The 19,062-nt window shown below is 47.4% G+C and overlaps 2 protein-coding genes across 5 annotated transcripts in view; one reads left to right on the top strand and one right to left on the bottom strand.

The window, feature by feature from the left end:
• Positions 1-6,654, top strand: part of LOC133040396 (maestro heat-like repeat-containing protein family member 2A) — a 60,518-nt gene extending 53,864 nt beyond the window's left edge. Inside the window, exons 35-42 of the mRNA XM_061120118.1 lie at positions 1-103; positions 1,498-1,644; positions 1,727-1,912; positions 2,443-2,598; positions 4,803-4,934; positions 5,583-5,685; positions 5,940-6,005; positions 6,501-6,654. The exon at positions 1-103 is cut by the window's left edge and continues 15 nt beyond it. Coding sequence (XP_060976101.1) covers positions 1-103; positions 1,498-1,644; positions 1,727-1,912; positions 2,443-2,598; positions 4,803-4,934; positions 5,583-5,685; positions 5,940-6,005; positions 6,501-6,622 — 1,015 coding nt within the window. The 3' untranslated portion in view covers positions 6,623-6,654. The remainder of the gene's footprint in view (positions 104-1,497; positions 1,645-1,726; positions 1,913-2,442; positions 2,599-4,802; positions 4,935-5,582; positions 5,686-5,939; positions 6,006-6,500) is intronic.
• A 5,736-nt stretch (positions 6,655-12,390) lies between these two features.
• Positions 12,391-19,062, bottom strand: part of LOC133041636 (UDP-glucuronosyltransferase 1A1-like) — a 146,661-nt gene continuing 139,989 nt past the window's right edge. For all 4 annotated transcript variants that reach the window (XM_061122516.1, XM_061122514.1, XM_061122513.1 and 1 more), the window contains exons 2-5: positions 16,794-16,925; positions 16,011-16,098; positions 15,506-15,725; positions 12,391-13,346 (exon numbers count right to left, since the gene is read on the bottom strand). In XM_061122516.1, coding sequence (XP_060978499.1) covers positions 13,049-13,346; positions 15,506-15,725; positions 16,011-16,098; positions 16,794-16,925 — 738 coding nt within the window. In that variant the 3' untranslated portion in view covers positions 12,391-13,048. The remainder of the gene's footprint in view (positions 13,347-15,505; positions 15,726-16,010; positions 16,099-16,793; positions 16,926-19,062) is intronic.

Here is a 19,062-nt window from a genome sequence, read left to right as displayed (position 1 = left end):
CCCCGAGGGCTACTACCGGCAGAGGCTGTCAGAGCTGGCGCTCAGGGGCATGGCCTCGGAGGCCCTGAGCTGCCGCATCAGCAGCACGGCAGTCTGCGTGGAAGTGAGGCCATGGCGGGGGCTGGGCGGGGGGCTGGGGGGCCTGGACGGGGGCGAGGGGCAGGTGGGATGTGGTGGGGGGTGCTGGGCAGAGGGCTGGGCGGGGGGCGGGCAGGATGTGGTGGGGGCTGTCCTGGGGGCTCATCTCAGGGCAGGCACGCAGGCTCTGAGCCCGGGGTTGGAGGGACAGGTGAACATCCCTCACGCCCGCCTCTATTCATTCATCAAGCGCATGATCCAAGGCGAGCACCGAAGGGAAGCAGTTGAGACCGGTCCTGTGCCCTGTAGTACAGCCGCCAAAGGCTGCGTGATGTGATGAGCGCCAGCAACCCGGGGCCAGAGGAGGGCTTTCCTGGGAAGGCCGGGCAGAGGGCTTTTGAGAGGCGAGCCAGGCTGAGCCAGGCAGGAAGGCCCAGAAGGGGGATCAGAGCTGCTGATGCCCAGCTACCCTTCCTTATGGGGTCCTGAGGAAATTGGCCAGAAAACTTTTGGGGGAAATCTTGATGGCTGTCTGACACCCAGGGTGTCATGGGAACCAATCTTCGCCCTAGGGCGGGGCTGGCAGACTTGTTCTGTAGAAAGCTTAAGAATCAGTTTTCCATTCTGGGGTCACCCACTGGGTATTTAGTTTTCTTAAGGTTTATAATGGGGCTTCCCTTGTAGCACAGTCGGTAAAGAATCCACCTGCACTGCAGGAGACCCGGGTTCGATTCCTGGGTCGGGTAGATCCCCTGCAGGAGGGCATGGCAACCCACTCCAGTATTCTTGCCTGGAGAATCCCATGGACGGAGGAGCCTGGCGGGCTACAGTCCATGGGGTTGCAAGAGTTGGACATGACTTAGCGGCAAAACCACCACCACCAAGGTTTATAAAACACACGTGCACCCAGGCATGCCACAGGGCTCCCCGTGGTCCCAAAGGCCCAGCATTTTGGGTGCGAGCCCAGGAGTGACCCCAGGAGGCCCAGGGGAGTGGAATCCGTGCATCTTGTGCATTTCTGCTCTGACTCAGTGGGCGTGGCTCTTGCACACCATGGCTGCTCCCATCACGTTAAGGGAAGGAATCGATGACAAACAGGTGTGTTCCTGTCGATAACACTCAGCTAGGATTTCCCCACGTATTTCCGCATCAGAGCCTCACAGCGACTCCATGAGGCAGGTACTGCCATCGCCCTTTTTATAGGTGAGGAACCTGAGGTTCAGAGGGGGCGAAGGACTTGCCAGGGACCCACAGATGGCGGCAGAGGAGCCCAGAGCCCGTCCTGGGAGGTGGAGCTCTGAATCCTCTCCTGTTCCCAGGGATGCCGCTCTGGGCATCGAGTTGCATCACCCGTCCCTTTTTGAGGCTGAGGAACGAGAGCCTCTCTCGGGGGTGACTGTGAACAGTTCTCCTTTCCAGGTCATGAGTGACCCGATCCTGCACCAGAAGAAGCTGCTGAAGCGGGCGGTGCTGATGCTGGAGAAGGGCGCGGAGCAGGAGGACGAGGTCCTGAGGGTGCTCTCCCTGCGCGCCCTCGGCAACATGGCCCTCGGCGCCCCCAGGAAGGTCCGCTGGGGCCGGGGGTGAGGGGCCCATGGCGGCGTGTCCCGGGCAGCCAGGCGGGGGCTGACGGCCCCGTGCCCCCCAGGTGAGGCAGTACCGGAAGCTCTTACTGGAGAAGTGCCTGAGTTCCCTGCAGGGCCCCAGCGTGAGCACCAGCGTGACCTCCGAGGGCCTGGAGGTCCTGGCCAAGGTCTTGGTCAAGCTGCGGGAAGGGGACCTGGGGTCCGCCTTCAACACCATCTCCGAGCAGTGCAGAGCCTTCTTTGACAACGTGAGTCCACACTGGCGCCTTGCTCAGCCCTGGCCCTCACGGGGGTCCCCACGAATAGCTGCTCAGTAGACAGGTGGCCACTGTCCATCCCCTAAAGAAGAGAGGTGCCCTGGAATGAAAAGGGGTGCAGTTCGCACTTGGGTACTGATGTATCCATTGGCTGATCACAGGGGCTGGTTAAAAAAAAAAATCTTGTTTTAGGGCCCATGGGACCCTCCTCCCCTGACTCTAATTCCTCCCAGGCACAAATGCTATGTGGATATCTGTGATTTGCGGGGTGGAAACTCTGCTAGGTTGGGGTGGTAGGCGATCAGATCCAGCACAGCCCCCATCTAGGCAAGAGAAGGTCACAAACACCAGAATACTGCCCAGTCCCCAGAACCCTGCAGGACACACTCCATCCTGATGGAATGATCCAGAAGGCTTTGCAGGCACCAAGGTGTTTAAGGAGGTCCACGGCGAATGGCTGGGGTTTTGTTGGGTTTCTCGCTTCCCATGTTTCAGAAATAGCTTGTCCGTCTTGGCTGCAGGAGAGTGAGCTGCTGCGTTTAAAAGCCTTCATCCTCTTCGGGAAGCTGGCACAGGTGGTCAGGATTTCCAAGAAGCATTTCTTCAAGCAGGAAGTGAAGAAAGCCTGGGTGCCCCTCATGCTGCATTGCCAGGACCCCTGCTCCGATGCCGCCCAGGTCAGACACACCTGGGCTCTGTGGGCAACGCCCAGAGCCCGCTGTCCCCACAAGAAACATGTGCTTCGAGGCTGCTGCCCCAGCTCCTGGGGTGTCCCCCGCCGCCCTCAGTCTTCCCGGGACCCCAGAGGCCACCATCTGCTGGTTCCTCCCACCAGGCTGAGAAAGGGACCAGTCAAGACAACCCTCAAACTGGCTGATTGAGGAGTCTTGGCTCTGTGAGGGGAAACACGGCGTACTTTCCTTCTTCCCCAGATGCCGTCACCAGCCGCCCTTTCTTCTGTCTTTCTGTCACTATGTCGTGTCCGACGCTGTGACCCCATGGACTGCAGCACGCCAGGCTTCCCTAGCCTTCACTGTCTCCCGGAGGTTGCTCAGACTCACATCCATTGAGTCGATGCTGCCATCCAACCATCTCATCCTCTGTCACCCCCCTCTCCTCCTGTCCTCAGTCTTTCCTGGCATCAGAGTCTTTTCCAATGAGTCGGCTCTTCACATCAGGTGGCCAAAATACTGGAGCTTCAGCCTCAGCATCAGTCCTTCCAATGAATATTCAGGGTTGATTTCCTCCTTTAGGATTGCTTTGATCTTGCAGTGCAAGGGACAGTCAAGAGTCTTCCCCAGCACCACACTTTGAAAGCATCAATTCTTCTTCACTCAGCCTTCTTTATGGCCCAACTTTCCCATTCATACAAGACCACTGGAAAAACCTTAGTTTTGATTATACAGACCTTTGTTGGCAAAGCGATTTGTCTCTGCTTCTTAATATGCTCTTTATGTTTGTCATAGCTTTTCTTCCAAGGAGTAGGCGTCTTTTAATTTCATGGCTGCAGTCATCATCCACAGTGATTTTAGAGCTCAAGAAAATAAAGTCTGTCACTGTTTCTACTTTTCCCCCATCTATTTGCCATCAAGTGGTGGGAACAGATGCCATGATCTTAGTTTTTTGAATGCTAAGTTTTAAGACAGGTTTTTCACTCTCTTCTTTCACCCTCATCACGTGGCTCTTAAGTTCCTCTTTGCTTTCTGCCCATAGAGTGATATCATCTGCATATCTGAGGTGGTTGATATTTCTCCTGGCAATCTTGATTCCAGCTTGTGATTCATCCAGCCCAGCATTCCACATGATGTACTCTGCATATAAGTTATTTAACAGGGTGACAGTATACAGCCTTGATGCACTCCTTTCCCAATTTTGAACCAGTCTGTTGTTCCATGTCTGGTTCTGTTGCTTCTTGATCTGCATACAAGTTTCTCAGGAGACAGGTAAGGTGGTCTGGTATTCCCATCTCTTTAAGAATTTTTCTTGGTTTGTTGTGATCCACACAGTCATGGCTCAGACAGTAAAGAATCTGCCTTCAATGCAGGAGACTCATGTTTGATCCCTGGACTGAGAAGCTCCCCTGGATAAGGGAATGGCTACCCACTCTAGTATTCTTGCCTGGAAAATGCCATGGACAGAGGGGCCTGGCAGGCTACAGTCCATGGGGTCTCCAACAGTCAGACAGGACTGAACTGATTAACACTTTTATTATCCTCACTGCCTTCTATCAAAAGTTCACAGTCCTTTCATGTTTTATCAGCAACTCTTCTGGAGGCAGGGCTTCAGGGAAGAAAGTGACGGCCTACCCCACAAGGGGATGAGAGGCTTTAATGAAGGAGCCACAAAGAGGAGAGGCCAGCACGGCACGGGGCCCCCATGGGTGCTGTTGCCCCTCCTGCTCCTGGGGAGCAGACACCCCAACCCCCTTCCCTGCCCTCCATTCCAGTACCTTCCTGTGACCCAACCCCAGCAGAGGCCACGACCAGGGGGCCTGGTTACTGCAGGGGACGGGGACAGGGAGAGCTGGGGAGAGGGGATGGGGGGTTGCAGGCAGGCCCCTACACCCCAGGCTCTTGCAGGGGTAGGTCCTGGCAGGGCTGCTGAGGGCACCCAGTGCTGGCCAGTGGCTAAGGGGGCCGTGGGGCTGCATCTGCACCCGTGCGGCTTCTCAGTAAACGTGCCCAAGGTGTCTCACGGGCCAGTAGGGCTTGGGTCCTAGGCAGCCCCCTGGGGCTCATCGACTGCCCTGCCTTGGCTTCCTGAGGCCTTTGGGGGGCTGCCCTCTCGCTTACTGTGGGGTGCCAGCCCCGCCCGCCCCGCCCCTCGGTGAACCCCGGGCCCACCTGACGCCTCTCCTGCCTTCCCGTCCTGTGTCCTCCAGGCCTGTGTGGCCACCCTCTTTCAGTGCGCGCACTTCTGGGGCTGGAGGGCCCTGGAGAGCTCTGAGGACCACAGTGACGCCACCGCCCCCAAGGAGATGGCCCGTTTCCAGATGACCCTGTGCTCCGTCCTGGTGAGGAAGCCGAGGCAGGGGACGGCCCCGGGGGCTTGGGGCTTCATCCTGTGATCCTGTGAGACAGGAGGTGTTGGGACCAGCTCAGTCCAACAGAAAGAGAATGCAAACCACACACCCATCTTTAAGATTTCTGTTGAAAAAAGTAAAGAGGTGAAACCAAATTTAATAATAGGTTTTATTTAACCCAGTAGTTCCAAATCATTGCCATTTCAACAGGCAATCAATAGACGATTATTAATGTAATAGTTTACCTCTTTGGGATAATCTCTTCAGTATCCAGGAGGCACATTACACTTAATTCAGACTAGCCACGTTGGTTGGGTTGCATCATTGAGTCCTTGGACTTGAGTTTGAGCAGACTCTGGGAGACAGTGAAGGACAGGGAAGCCTGGCGTTCTGCAGTCCATGGGGTCACAGAGTCGGACACGACACAGTGACCAAAGAGAAGAGTAACGGAAACCTGAAGGTCCTGAAGTTGCCCATCCGCTACTCTGCTGTGTGGCTTTGATATGAGTACTTGCCCTCTCTGGGCAGACCCTCTAGCATCAGACAGACGGGCATCTGTGGGCAGATGAGCGCTGTCTGTGAGCAGCCAGTCTGCACGACCTCCTCTTCCATGGCGCTGGGTGTCACTTGTTTTTGCAGACTCAGAAAAAGCCTGCCGTTCTCTACAACTTCTTGCTAGAAACAATGACCTATGTTAAAAGCAACTTGTCAAGGATCAGAATCGCTGCATGTAACTTGGCAGGTGAGCCGGCAGGTCTCCTGATGCAGGAGGGACCTTGAAGATCATCTGGTCAGACCCAGGTCTGGAGTGGGGACAGGTGTTGGGACTCAGGGGCAGGCAGGAGCCCACCCTGTGTGTCCCATGGCACTTCATACCTGCCCGATGCTGAGCTAGACGTCCTGAACTAAACCCTTAACAGAAACTCTCATCAGGTGAAACCAAATCTCTTGCTGTCCTAATATTCATACGATGGGCATTTCTGACTATCCTTTTAGGAATTATTATGAAGCAGATGTCTGTGCATTACTTGAAAAAGCTGGATTTTCCAGCATTACGGAATTGTAAGTAGTGGAGATGCAAGTGTGAGTCAAAAATGAGTCCACTCCTCTCATTTGGGAGCTTAGTGAAACCACCCGAGGGGAGAGTCAGCTGACCCTGGTTGTATTTGGGATGGGGGGTGGGGATGGCCAGGGCCCAGAGAGGGGATGAACCTGCGGGGGGCTTTCTAGGACGACAGCTCTGATGGTTCCCTGTGCCCCCTGCTTGCTCCCGGTCATACACATCGATGCCTCCAGCAGGTCCACACAGCAGTTGGGGCCTGGGGGTCATCATCCTGTCCCTGTTGAAGGGACGGAAGTCCCCAGGAATGGGAGATGCGTGTGGACACACGACTGACCTGCCATCTTCCGAATTCACACTCGGGGTGGGGATGAAGTTCAAAGCCCCGTGAGCCCCTCACCCCGCAGTCAGGTCTCATCAGCATTGCCCAGGGTGGGCGGAGGACGAGGCCCTGGCTTCAGGGGTCCCCATCCTCCTCCTCACACGCTCACTCTCAGCGCTCCAGGAGCTACAGCTAGACTCAGATCCTGGGGTTTGGAGGGCAGCCCTGGAGACTCTCAACATCTTGGATACCTGCAGTCAGCAGCGGCTTTTGGCTTCACCTGAAGGAATCGCCTAGGTGGTCCAAGCGCAAAACGTACCTGCCTTTCTCCTGGGGGCCAAGCCCCACTGCAGCACCACGAACCACTTTTAATTCCATTTGTAAGAAAAAGTATTGTACTTAGATAACCAGTGCCCCTTTCTTTCCTCCCCTTGAAATAAACCTCCCTTGCTATTTGGAGAGCAGATTCCTGACTGCAAGGAGATGATGCCCCAGAGCTGAGACAGTGGGGTGAAAGGAAATTTCAGTCCTAGCAGGGATTTCAGTCCTGTGTCCCCTGAGTGTGTGTGCATGTGCGTGTGCGTGTGCGCACGTGTGTGTGCCTGTGTGCGTGAGTGTGCATGTGCATGTGTGCACTTGTGTGCACACATTTGTGCATGAGTGTGTGAGCGTGCATGTGTGTGTGGGCGTGTGTGTGTGCGTGTGTGTGAGCATGTATGTGAGGGGTGTGTGTGTGTATGCACGTGTGTGAGCATGCATGTGTGTGTGAGCGTGTGTGTGTGTGTGAGTGTATGTGTGTGTGTGTGTGTGTGCGCGCGCGCATGTGTGAGGCCAGGGAACCTGGGGTCCCCTTTGTGTCTTCACTGCATTTCAGTTCCTCCCACGTGGATGCTGTGTCCACTGCCAGGCTCTGTGCTGGGGCGGCCAGGGGAGCCCAGCTGCTGTCCAGCCCTGCTTCCAGGAACCCCGCTCTTAAAGGGAAAGGAGTCATCTCCCAGCGACCACGATGCACCCGGGGTGAGGGAGGGTGGCCACCAGGGAGGGCTGTGCTGGTGCCCGTGCCCAGGGTGTGACTCAGGGGGGCCTCCGGGTGGAAGTGACAGCACGCCATCCACCCTCGTCTCTTTCCCATCAGGGTCCACTGGGCCAGGATGGGGAGGGACGCAGCGAGGCCTGGAGCAGAACCCATGAAGGGTCAAAGGGAGGAAGTACCTTCCAGTCCAAGAAACAGGCAGGGGGAGAAGGCAGGGAAACTCTTCTACACTCATGCTGCCAGCAGGACAGTCTTGGCTTGTCCCCAGAGCAGATGAAGGTGGGATTTCCAAACCAGCCCCACTGTAACAGCCCAAGGCGGTCACCACCCTGGGCCCATGCATGGGAGGATTCCAAAGCAGTCCAGAAAGCCAACCTGCACCGCAGGCTTCCCGGCAGACTGGTCTCACACTCTTGGTGGTGCCCACGGAATAGACAGTGAAGTTATTTCCTGCCAAGTGATGAAGATGGTGGCTGCTGGAAGACTCAAGTCCCAGTGACACAGCCGGAAAGGAAGGCGCCCATCGGTATAGGTCCTAGGGGAAGCCGTATGATTGCACAGTCAGGTCTCTGATCAGTTCCATTCATGCCTGTGAACACATTTCCAGACGGTTTATAGACCTAAACCCAGAAAGCAAAAATTCAAGACAATATAGTCATTTTGATCCTGAGAGTAGGGTAGGATGTCCTTTAAAAGTAATAAGAGAAACCAGTTAAAAATAAAGAATTAACTTTCTAAGTTAGAATATATCTTCTAGGACTTCCTTGGTGGTCCACTGATTAAAATTCCAAGCTTCCACTGCAGGGAGCTCAGGTTCTGTCTCTGGTTGGGGAACTAAGAGCCTCATGCTATGCAGTGCAATAAAAAAAGAAAATTTCTTGAATAAAAATGAAAATACAACATATCAACATAAAAATTAAAAGTACATTTATCTTCTGTACAATAAAATATTATAAAGTTAAGTCACAAATGCAAGAAGTTACTTGCAATTTATATAAAACTAGGTTGGTTCATATAAGCAGATTGGCAAACAGAATATGCCCAAATCAGTAATACTGCAAATTAAAAAAACTGTCACAAGAGGATGCTGGAAAAGCCAGTAGGAGGATGGTTTGGAAAGTGACTGGGCTTGAGTGAGGTCATGAGGGTGGGGCCCCCATGATAAGATTGGTGCCCTTTATAAAAGACACGAGGTAGCTCCTTCTCTCTTCACTTGACACGAGAAGGTAGGCGGCTGCAGACCAGGGAGTGGGTCCTCCTAGAGCCCAGCTGTGCTGATTCCTGGATCTCAGCCTTCGTCTCCAGAAGCAAAGTTCTGTTGTGTAAGTACCCGGTCTCTAGTGTTTTGTTATGGCAGCAGAGCTGGCTAAAACACTCAGGTGACGTTGCAGTGTAAAGCTGTGGGTGGAAAGGGAACATCCATACAGGAAGAGGGTCACCTCGGGTAGGGGGATTGGAAGGAAAGGTGTGCAACTTTAATCAACTTAAAAAACCACTACACACAGCAACGTATTAACAACCATTTACTCAGGATGTTGGTACATGGGTTTTGTCACTGTATTGTGAATATTTGCAATATTTTATTTAAAAGTTACTGTCCATTAAGTAAACTAAAAAGCTTTTGCACAACGAAGGAAACTATAAACAAGATGAAAAAACAACCCTCAGAATGGGAGAAAATAATAGCAAACTAAACAACTGACGAAGGATTAATCTCCAAAATATACAAGCAGTTCCTTCAGCTCGATACCAGAAAAACAACTCAATCAAAAAGTGGACAGAAGACCTAAACAGACATTTCTCCAAAGAAGACCCATTGATGACTGATAAACACGTGAAAAGAGGCTCAACATCGCTCATTATTAGAGAAATGCAAATCAAAACTACAATGAAGTATCACCACACACAGGTCAGAATGGCCATCATCAAAAAAATCTACAAACGATAAATGCTGGAGAGGGTGTGGAAAAAAGGGAACCCTCCTGCACTGTTAGTGGAAATGCAACTTGATATAGTCACTATGGAGAACAGTGTGGAGACTGCTTAAAATACTAGGAATAAAACTATCATATGACTCAACAATCCCACTACTGGGCATATACGCTGAGGAAACCATAACTGAAAAGGACACATGTACCCCAATGTTCACTGCAGCGCTGTTTACAATATCTAGGACGTGGAAGCAATGTAGGTGTCCATTGACAGATGAATGGATGAAGAAGCCATGGTACGTATACACGATGGAATATTACTCAACTACAGAAAGGAATGCATTTGAGTCAGTTCTAATGAGGTGGATGAACCTAGAGCCTGTTATACAGTGTGAAGTCAGTCAAAAAGAGAAAGACAAATATCACATATTAACACATGTATATGGACCCTAGAAAGATGGTACTTATGAACTTGTCTGCAGGGCAGCAATGGAGACGCAAACAGAGAGGACAGACTTGTGGACACAGAGGGAAGGAGTGGGTGGGATGACCTGAGCAGCATTGAAACACATACATCACCATGCGTAAAATTAGACAGCCAGTGACAATCTGTTGTATGACGTGGGGAGCTCAAATCCAACATTCTGTGACAACCTAGAGGGGGCGGGAAAGGGTAGGTGGTGGAAGGTAGGTTCAAGAGGGAGGTGACATACATATACCTATGGCTGATTTCATGTTAATATAAGGCAGAAAACAGCACAGCATTGTAAAGCAATTATCCTCCAATTAAAAATAAGTAAATTTTAACCGTCTGTATCTTATGATGATCTAGATGAGAAACTGTCTTTACAACTGAAAAAGATCAAAACAAGAATTAAAAATTTTAAGTGTTGGGACATCCCTGGTGGTCCAGCGGCTAAGACTCTGTGCTCCTGATGCAGGGGGCTGGGGTCAGGGGACTAGATCTTACAAACCACAATGAAGACTGAATGAAGCTCCAATACTTTGGCCACCTGATGTGAAGAACTGACTCATTTGAAAAGACCCTGATGCTGGGAAAGATGGAAGGTGGGAGGAGATGGGGATAACAGAGGATGAGATGGTTGGATGGCATCACCAACTCTATGGACACGAATTTAAGCAAGCTAAGTACTGGAGTTTCAACTTCAGCATCAGTCCTTCCAATGAATATTCAGGACTGATCTCCTTTAGGATGGACTGGTTGGATCTCCTGGCAGTCCAAGGGTAATAAATACCACATGAGAACAGACAGAAGATATTCTCCAAAAAAAGAAATACAAATGGCTCATAGGCTTGGAAAAAAATTAGCCTTTAATTATAATATTACTGACTAGGGTTTTGCCTTCCCCAATCAAGAGAAATTGACTAGAGGCCAGACAAGAAACTCAAGCAAGGCTTTACTGGGGCCCCTGCTGCAGCAGGGCGGGGAGTGAAAACAGACAACAGTTTCCCTTGCTGGCTCCCAGCTGCGGGGATAGCTTATCCCTTATATGGGGCAAGGGTAGGGATGTCCTGCCTCCCCCTTAGGTAGTGCTGTATGCAGGGGGCATTCCCAGTACCTACTTTTACTCCCAATCCCCTGCTTTCCGTGGCGGCTCAGATGGTAAAGAATCTGCCTGCAATGCAGGAGACTCAGGTTCGATCCCTGGGTTGGAAATATCCCATGGAGAAGGGAATGGCTACCCATTCCAGTATTCTTGTTCCGAGAATTCCAAAGACAGAGGAGCCTGGCTCCGACATGACTGAGCAACTAACACTTTCACTTCACTTTCCCTCTTTTTGCTCCAGGCTCTTCAAAAGTGGCAGTTAGAGTGCTTTTTTTGTTGTTGTTGTTTTCTTTTTTTTTTTGCATCTTTTGGGGCCAGAATTTGCCACAACTGCTGCATGCAGGCAGTTATTTTTAGTTCCATACAATTTCTTTGTATTTCGTTGCTCAGAGAAGAAGCGTGTCCAAGTGCAAGCATTGCTACCCTGCAGCAACAGTCCCAGGTCCCAGCCTGCCTCCGAAATAATAATGAAAGCAAATTTAAAACAAAATCCCACTTTTACCTATCAAACTGATACTGTCTTGTTTTCAAGATTATACTTTAGACTGAAGAAGGTGAGATCCTGGCTCTCTCAACACCGACCGAACCTCTCTGGACACAGTTCGGGACTATCTCAAACCATGCCCAACCCGGATCCCTGTGTCCTTATAGCTTAGTGCACAGGGCCTGATCTCCCACGCGGCATCTGCATTTCTCTCCCGGGGCTCTCTCTGGATTGTAAAGCCCTCTTTCCTGCCCTTGTGGACCCCGGAAGCACAGGGTAATGAATACCACCTGGGAGCAGCCAGTCGCCAGCAGGGACAAGTGCTGGGACCCCACGGGCCTTGTGCCTCCCGTGGGATCAATCCACCATGTTTTCCACCCTGGCTGCCAGCGGCAAGCTGCACGATTCAGCTCCAGCTGCCCACAGAGAGCTGCCTTCTTGGTGGTCATCACTCCACACCCTACTCCCCACTCCTCTTCAGGGTTTCCTTCCCTTTGCAAATAAACTGCTTGCCCGTGAATCCTCACATGAATGGAGCCAAAACAAACAACCATTGATTTGTAGGAAGGGCCTTTCCCATGGAAACAGTCATGGATGTGTATGTACAAAGACTTAGCTACTGGAACATTTAGTGTTTTTTATAAAGGAAAATAAAAGTGAATACACCTGGAAGTTGTGGTTATATAAATCCTGGTATATTCATGCAATAGAATATTCCTTGGCCACTTAAAACAAATTAAATATTATATAAAGACCTGGAGAGAGCATTCACAATAGGGTAAAGTGAAGGAAGAATGTGTTTTCTAAATTCTTCCTTCACTGTACCAATATACCAAATATGGTATATTTGCAATATTTTATAACTCCACATATTTGCCAAAATAATAAGTGTGGTTATTTGCAGGGAACATGAGTAATGGTGACTTTAATTTCCTTTCATGTGTATGTGTACACCTTTTTCAAATTTTCTGTCAGAATCATGTATTACTTTTGTAGTTAGAACATGTAGTTTAATAATAAATAAATGCAACATCCATGAAGACAACACCTAACAAATATAATTGACATAAATTTATTAATGCATTTTTAGTTATCACATCAGAAAAAATATACTTTCCAGTCACTATAATTTAGGCATCTTCCAAATTCAGATCTGTTTGGCACAAGCAATGATTATCTACTCAGGCACATCACCCACCAATTTTATACGTCATTCTTTTCCCACTAAAGGCAGAAACCATACACTGTCTTAGAAGAACTCTATACCATTCATTCATAGCACATCAAGGACAAGGAAGAGACATCTCCTTATTTAGATGCACAGGGACATCTCTGAAGCATAAGCATAATTTAGAACCAGCCGTTATTGGTGAGGGAATGTGTCTACAGATGCTGGATGTATTCCTGGGGGCAGGGGAAGGAAGACGCGGCTCCCAAACAGGTCCCATTTCTGAGCAGGAAAAGTATCATAGGTTGAAGGAAGGACCTACCAGTTCTCTTAAGTCATTTGAAAGATGACAAGTGAAGTCCAGATTAAAGTACTGGAGGGAGCAGCAAAGAGACTCAAATATCTCTACCTGTGTTTGTGACTAGGGATTGGATCATTTTTACTTTTCAAAACACACTCTGGGGCGTCATTTTCTGAAAGTAGTTCTTGAGTAGGCATAACATGAATTTAACCTTTCTCTAAAGTTTCCAACCCAGTTCTCAGTGTGTCTTGGATTTATGAGATTTCTTCGCTCGCTCCTTCTTCCCGAAGCATTTCCGGAAGGCGAAGGCACAGGCCTTAAAGGTGATGAAGATGACTGTCAGCGCGACCGCCAGGAGGAAGCCAATCACATCCAGAGAGTGGTACTGGTACCAGGTGAGGTCATGGGCTGCAGGGCGCAGGTGGGATGCCCCCTTGTGCCTCATCACAAACTCCACCCAGAACACAGCCAGGTCCAGAGGCTCTATGGGGCGGTCCTTGTGAAGTCTGGACAGGCGCATGATGTTTTCCTTATAGCTGAACACAAAGACAGTTATGTGAATGCCTGGAACACCAGCAGTAGTGAACCATCCTCCCTCTATCCTTGCTTCCAGCTAGGAATGCTACCAGATTTTCCAAACGTGGTAGAGTTTCTGTTGTGATCAGAAACACACACTAAATATTCTTTATCTCTTAAAACTGGAAGCCAAAATTTTAAGGTATTTGAAACTTGCTTCTTACTCATCTTCTTCTCTTTTTAGTGATATCCTTATAGGAAATTAGTCTTACTTTTTGGTAACAAGATGAAGAAGTAAAGGAACAGGTCATCTCAGAAACTGTTAATGATTTCCCATTTTCTAGCCAACATAAAAGACATTTTAAAGTGCTGTATCCAAGACAGTGATAGACTTTCAACTACTGAGGCATCAGACCATCTAAGTGCTAAATTTTGCATGAGGGAGTGTCTATGCAGCCTGTTAAGGAAGAAATGGGTTCCTGTTTATTTTGGACTGTGTGAACAGCTGAGTCAATATCCAAATCCAAAATGGGTTTGATACTTCATCCCTTAGTATGGATGAACTAGAAGAGGAAAGAGAAAGAGAAGGAAGAGAAGGAGAAGGAGGAAGTGGCAAGGGAAAGAAAAGAGGGAAGAAACAGAAAAGCAAGACACTTATTCAGGAGTGATTATGGTCATATCAGTCCTTAAACATGTCCATTATTTTATGTGGATACATTATTATAATGTACTATTAATATTTGGCCATAAATTCTGTTAAACATTTTCCATTTATATAAATTGTCTCATACAAAATAGATTTTCTTGGACTTTCACTCATTAATTCAGTATTTATTAAGCACCTGTTATGGCCTGGTTTTATAACCCGATGTTGGAAATTTTTCCACTTCTCTTTATGTAGGTGCAGTCCCAGTTTAGAGTTTTGGGAACAAGGAGATTCACGTGAGATGGGTCAGAAAGGAATAAAGTTAGTAACTTGAACTGACTGATGAGTGTTTGTTTGTTTTTTAATAGTAATGTACCAGAGAACTTCTACCAAGTCACTTTTAGATTACAAGTAGTTGTCCATACCACTGAACAAAAGGTCAAAGTTACGTCACTAATACAAACCTCAAGAATGAGTTTCCAGCATATGGAAAGAAATCAGGCTTTAACTGTAGTGATGTGTGAGCAGCATGACCTAAGGCTGACAAGTTGGGCTGCCAGAAGCCAATTGAAATGATGGATAAGAACCACATCAACTGCTCTGCGAAGGTTGTTACTAACACGGCGGGCACTTTACCCTGGGGTTATGTAGACAATTCTTTTTTAATCAGAAGCATCACACACATGTGAGCACCATCATTTCTTGCCCATTTTCCCTTGTCTAGGCTTGGTTGTTCCCCTGTGTAGTGTCTCCTTCTATGTGAACACATTCCAGTCTTTTTATATCTGTCTTCCTGACTGACGTCTTCTTCAAAATGAAGAAACTGTGGGTAAAGGTTCCTGATACTCTCGTAGATACATACACATACACACATATGCACGCATGTGCACATACATAACTGACTGTTGGATGAAGTCCACTCCTGGCCATAACTTCTTCCTATAAGGTTTTGATCAGCCTATTACTTGTAGCAATTGACAGCAATACAATAAAGCTCATGCAGAGATAATTTGATCTGATGGCTGTTGCCTATTGATTTGTTTTCAGAGCCACATTTGAACAAACTTGACTTTGCTTTTATCACAAGCCTTTGTCTGTCATAGCACATCTCTCTCTCACACACACACACACAGATTTTTAAACCCCCATGGACAAAATTTCTCACAGGTTTCAGTGCTGGGAAAAGCCATACCTTTAAGTACCTGATTTGTTTTTATCTTGGATACTATGCTTTTTCTAATGGAATATTTCTCTCCTAGCAGGAATTTATAGATCAGACATCTATTATATTGACATTTGTTTTTAAATAAATTGAAATTTTAAGTATACCAGGGGAAATCATATTTAAAATCTTTTTTTAATGATAAATTCAATAGGAATTAAAGCACCTTTGTATAAAATGGGTGGTAATAACCCCAAGTCATCTTACTTATAAACTAGATCTTGGTGTATTTGTTTTCCCATCTGAACGGTTATTGTGAGGCGATGGCCAAAATACAAGTAGCAAGTATTCCTGGGTAGTTTTTCTCTTACCTTTTTTCATTGATGACAGCTTTCAGGGCATTTTCTAAATCTTTCGAACTCATTTCCAGGACATTCAAGGTCACTCCAGCTCCCCGGGTCTCCATGCGCTTTGCATTGTCCATCTGATCACCAAACAAGGGCATCATCACCATGGGAACGCCATTGCATATTCCTTCATAAACACCATGGGAGCCGGAATGTGTGATAAAGGCCCGAGTCTTTGGGTGACCTGAGGAGAAAAGCAGGAGTGAGCCACCAGTCAAGCTACCAAGTTGCACCATCTGACATCACCTGGGTTCTCAAAGCACACTCAGGGCCCAGTGCCATGCACACGTGACCCTTGCAGAAATGTGCAGAAGCGAATACGGGTTGAGATATCCTACTGGGTAAAAGGTAATGTGGGATAGTTGACAATAATCCTTTCTGGCTAAACAATCCTTTAGAATAGCCCTGCCTGAACCACTTTCTTATTTAACCTTGGTTAGACCCTACATGCTAAATCCTCCCCACGTACCAAGCAGATCATTTTGGGGCAGCCACTTGACAAGTTTTGTATTCTTCGCAAGATTCGGTGGTGGAGTCCCCGTGTACCGCCACAAGACCTTGCAGAAGCAAAAAAAAAAAAAAAAAAATGAGTTTAAGAACACACATATACAACTTGTATGTACACATACAATTTTAAAACAAGACATCAGCTACAGTAACTAGAAATTGGAGTCTCTGAATGAATATAACCTTGGAAAAGGTGGGAGGTATGATGATTAAGAAGGCTTTTGGGGACAGGTAACATTCTGTGTCTCATTCCAGAGGCTTGATTCCACAGGTGTGTTCACTTTGTGAATCTAAAAATTCAGCAAGTTGTATATCTATGATTTTTGCACTTCTCTGCACTTTAAGGGAAATTACTTAACAAAATGAGTAGGCGTGGAACTATAAAAGCAGAAATATAAGAAATGAATTCAGTGTCCTAACCAACTGCTTTCTGGAGAAATATTCTTATGCAATATGAAGAAACACTATCCTGCTCATTTTATTTTAAAAAATAAATTCTCTTTAATATACTTTTAAGTCAGTTGAGAGAGAAAGAGACCTCCTCATGCAGTGGATCATGGTTTAACAGCATAGTTGAGAGTGAAATAGCAAAAAAAAAATACCCTTTGGATTATTAATAATAATTGGGAAGTGGCAGGGAAATCCAAGTTTAAAGCCCAACTCATAAATTAATTTAGTTATTGGAAGTCTTGGATTAGAACTCTTGTGAAGATAGATTTTAAAAAATCATATAGAATCTGCTTACTGTCTGAGGTATTTTGCCCAAAGCATCAGCAATTTCCATAGCTTTCTGCTCCGGAATCTCTGAGACCATTGAGCCCAAAGAGAAAACCACAATTCCATGTTCTCCAGAAGCATTTACATAGGCTTCAAATTCCTAGAAGCAGAAGAGAAATTTCCAGTTAATTTTTTCTCATATTCTGTGGTGACTGTATGCATTCAGCTCTGAATAAGCTATCTTCCTCTTTAGAAAGTGATTACAGGAGTGTGTATTTGTGTGTGTGTGTGTGTGATAGAGAGACAAAGTATTAATGTGTGTTGTAACATCCCTCCCTCCCCAAGTCCTTTCCATCCCAAAGGAGGATAACTCTGCTTACAGAGTTATCACCTGGGTTCTCCTCTGAAATGTAGATTCCAAGTCATGTGTCAAGTTTCTGAGAGAAAAGTGATCAGAGGTAAAACCAGATCCTTTTCCCAGGGCTTCACGCAGATGGGAAAATTTGGAAGAAAGCAGGCTTTGGGAAGGAGGGCTGAAGGAGTGAGCGGAAGGCAATAGGAAGAAGGGAGGAAAGGGGAAGGAGCCTCCTGCAGAGAGGAGCGAGGTTTCAGCAGATTCCATGAAAGGAAACATGGGAGGAGAAGAACACTGTCCAAAGAGAATTTCAGCAAACTTTCTGTGGGCTTGAAAACTCCAGCACTGCCTCTCTAAGAAAATCTATGTAAAGACCCATATTACTTTTCAAGACTTCTAGAATATTCTTTTTATGCTGAAAGAATGAATGGAGTCAAAGCACAAAGCTACAGAGGGCATTAAGAATTAGACTCACGATTAAGGAAAAACCTCAAATAGCAAAAAATCCTTGCACAACTCTTTCTTCCCTGCAGCCTGCAGCAGAGCTTCCCTATGGCAGTCAATACACTTGAACGAGTAAAGCTCATATCCATGTCAACTCCGTGCTGAAATGTAACCAGTCAACCATGCATTTTCCCAACCTTTCCTGGAGAAGAGTTTCTAAGGTATTTAAGTCAACTTGCCTGCTTTAGCAGAAAGAATATACAGAAACATATGTGAATCTTTCTCTGCTGATTCCGTATGTACTGTAAAAGGTAAACTGTTCCTCCCTAGGTTGAAAAACACAAAATAAGGGACAGAAACCCTTGCCAAGTGTGTCCCAGCAATCTGAGCCCCTTCTATGGGGTTCAGAGAAGGTTAAGGGCATGTGAGTAAACCCTGACCACCAAAGCCTCTTGGTAGGAAGGCGAAACAGGTGCAATTTTCACCCATGCAGCATACGACCCTCACCTAGTGCCCACTTCCTGTTCCAGAAGTGGATTCCTTAATTCACTATGTCCCTCACGGTCATCCAAGGAAGCCTGAACATGTAAGGCTGCTCCATTGTCTCAGGAAGCATCTAGCAAAGGTCACCTCAGGCATACAGTCTTGGCTACTTAAGGACAAAGATCAAGACAAGGCAACGAGACTTTTGGAAGAAACTTCAGGGCCAGATGACCCAAGGAATAAGGAATGGAGAGCAGAGAGAGGGTGGCATGCCGACCCTGTGTGGATTATACCAGCTTGTTCTCCTATGCATGTGAGACAGGATCATTCGAAAACTAGGGGCTGAATGCATTCTAAGTCCTTCCCTTTACTAACAGCATCCTATTGCCATTATGATGACTTTTTAAATCAAGGAGTAATTGGGGTGGGGGGTTGTGCCATGCAGCTTGTGGGATCTTAGTTCCCCGACCAAGAACTGAACCCATCAAGTGAGTTTTGGTGCATTTGAGCTATCAACTACGATTGACTTGCCAGTTAACAATGAATCTTACTAGACCCCGAGTAATCTGTGGTTCCCTTGAATGAAGCAGGAAGATGGATATTAGAAAATGTCTGTGTGTGTAGGGTGAGAATCAGAGATGGCAGGGATCCTAGCTAGTAAGTACAGGTTCCAGGTTATGACCTGGCAAAGGCCTATCTCTTAAGGAATAAGGGATAGACTTAGAGATCAATGTCAAATAAAAGCTTTGAAAATGATAGGGATAGCATGAAAGGACAAAATAGATGATTATGTAGTTAATCCCACTAGGAGATTATAAGTAGAAAAATATAGGAGACCCCTGTAAGTTCATGATTACTTGAGAAAGCAGGTTTCCTTAACCACAAAACCAAGCAGGCTTGCTTAACAACAAAACCAGGCAGTAGAAGCATGGTGCGTGCCCCAAAACAGTAAAAACAATGGTAGCGTGAGACCCACATCCTGCCCAGTGAGTACAGTAAGTTAATGATTCCTAGG

This window comes from Dama dama, chromosome 20 (genome assembly GCF_033118175.1).
Source record: "Dama dama isolate Ldn47 chromosome 20, ASM3311817v1, whole genome shotgun sequence".
In the NCBI taxonomy this organism is placed as follows: Eukaryota; Metazoa; Chordata; class Mammalia; order Artiodactyla; family Cervidae; genus Dama; species Dama dama.
The sequence above is the reverse complement of the archived record's forward strand: the minus strand, read 5'-3'. Positions and strand labels throughout refer to the sequence as shown.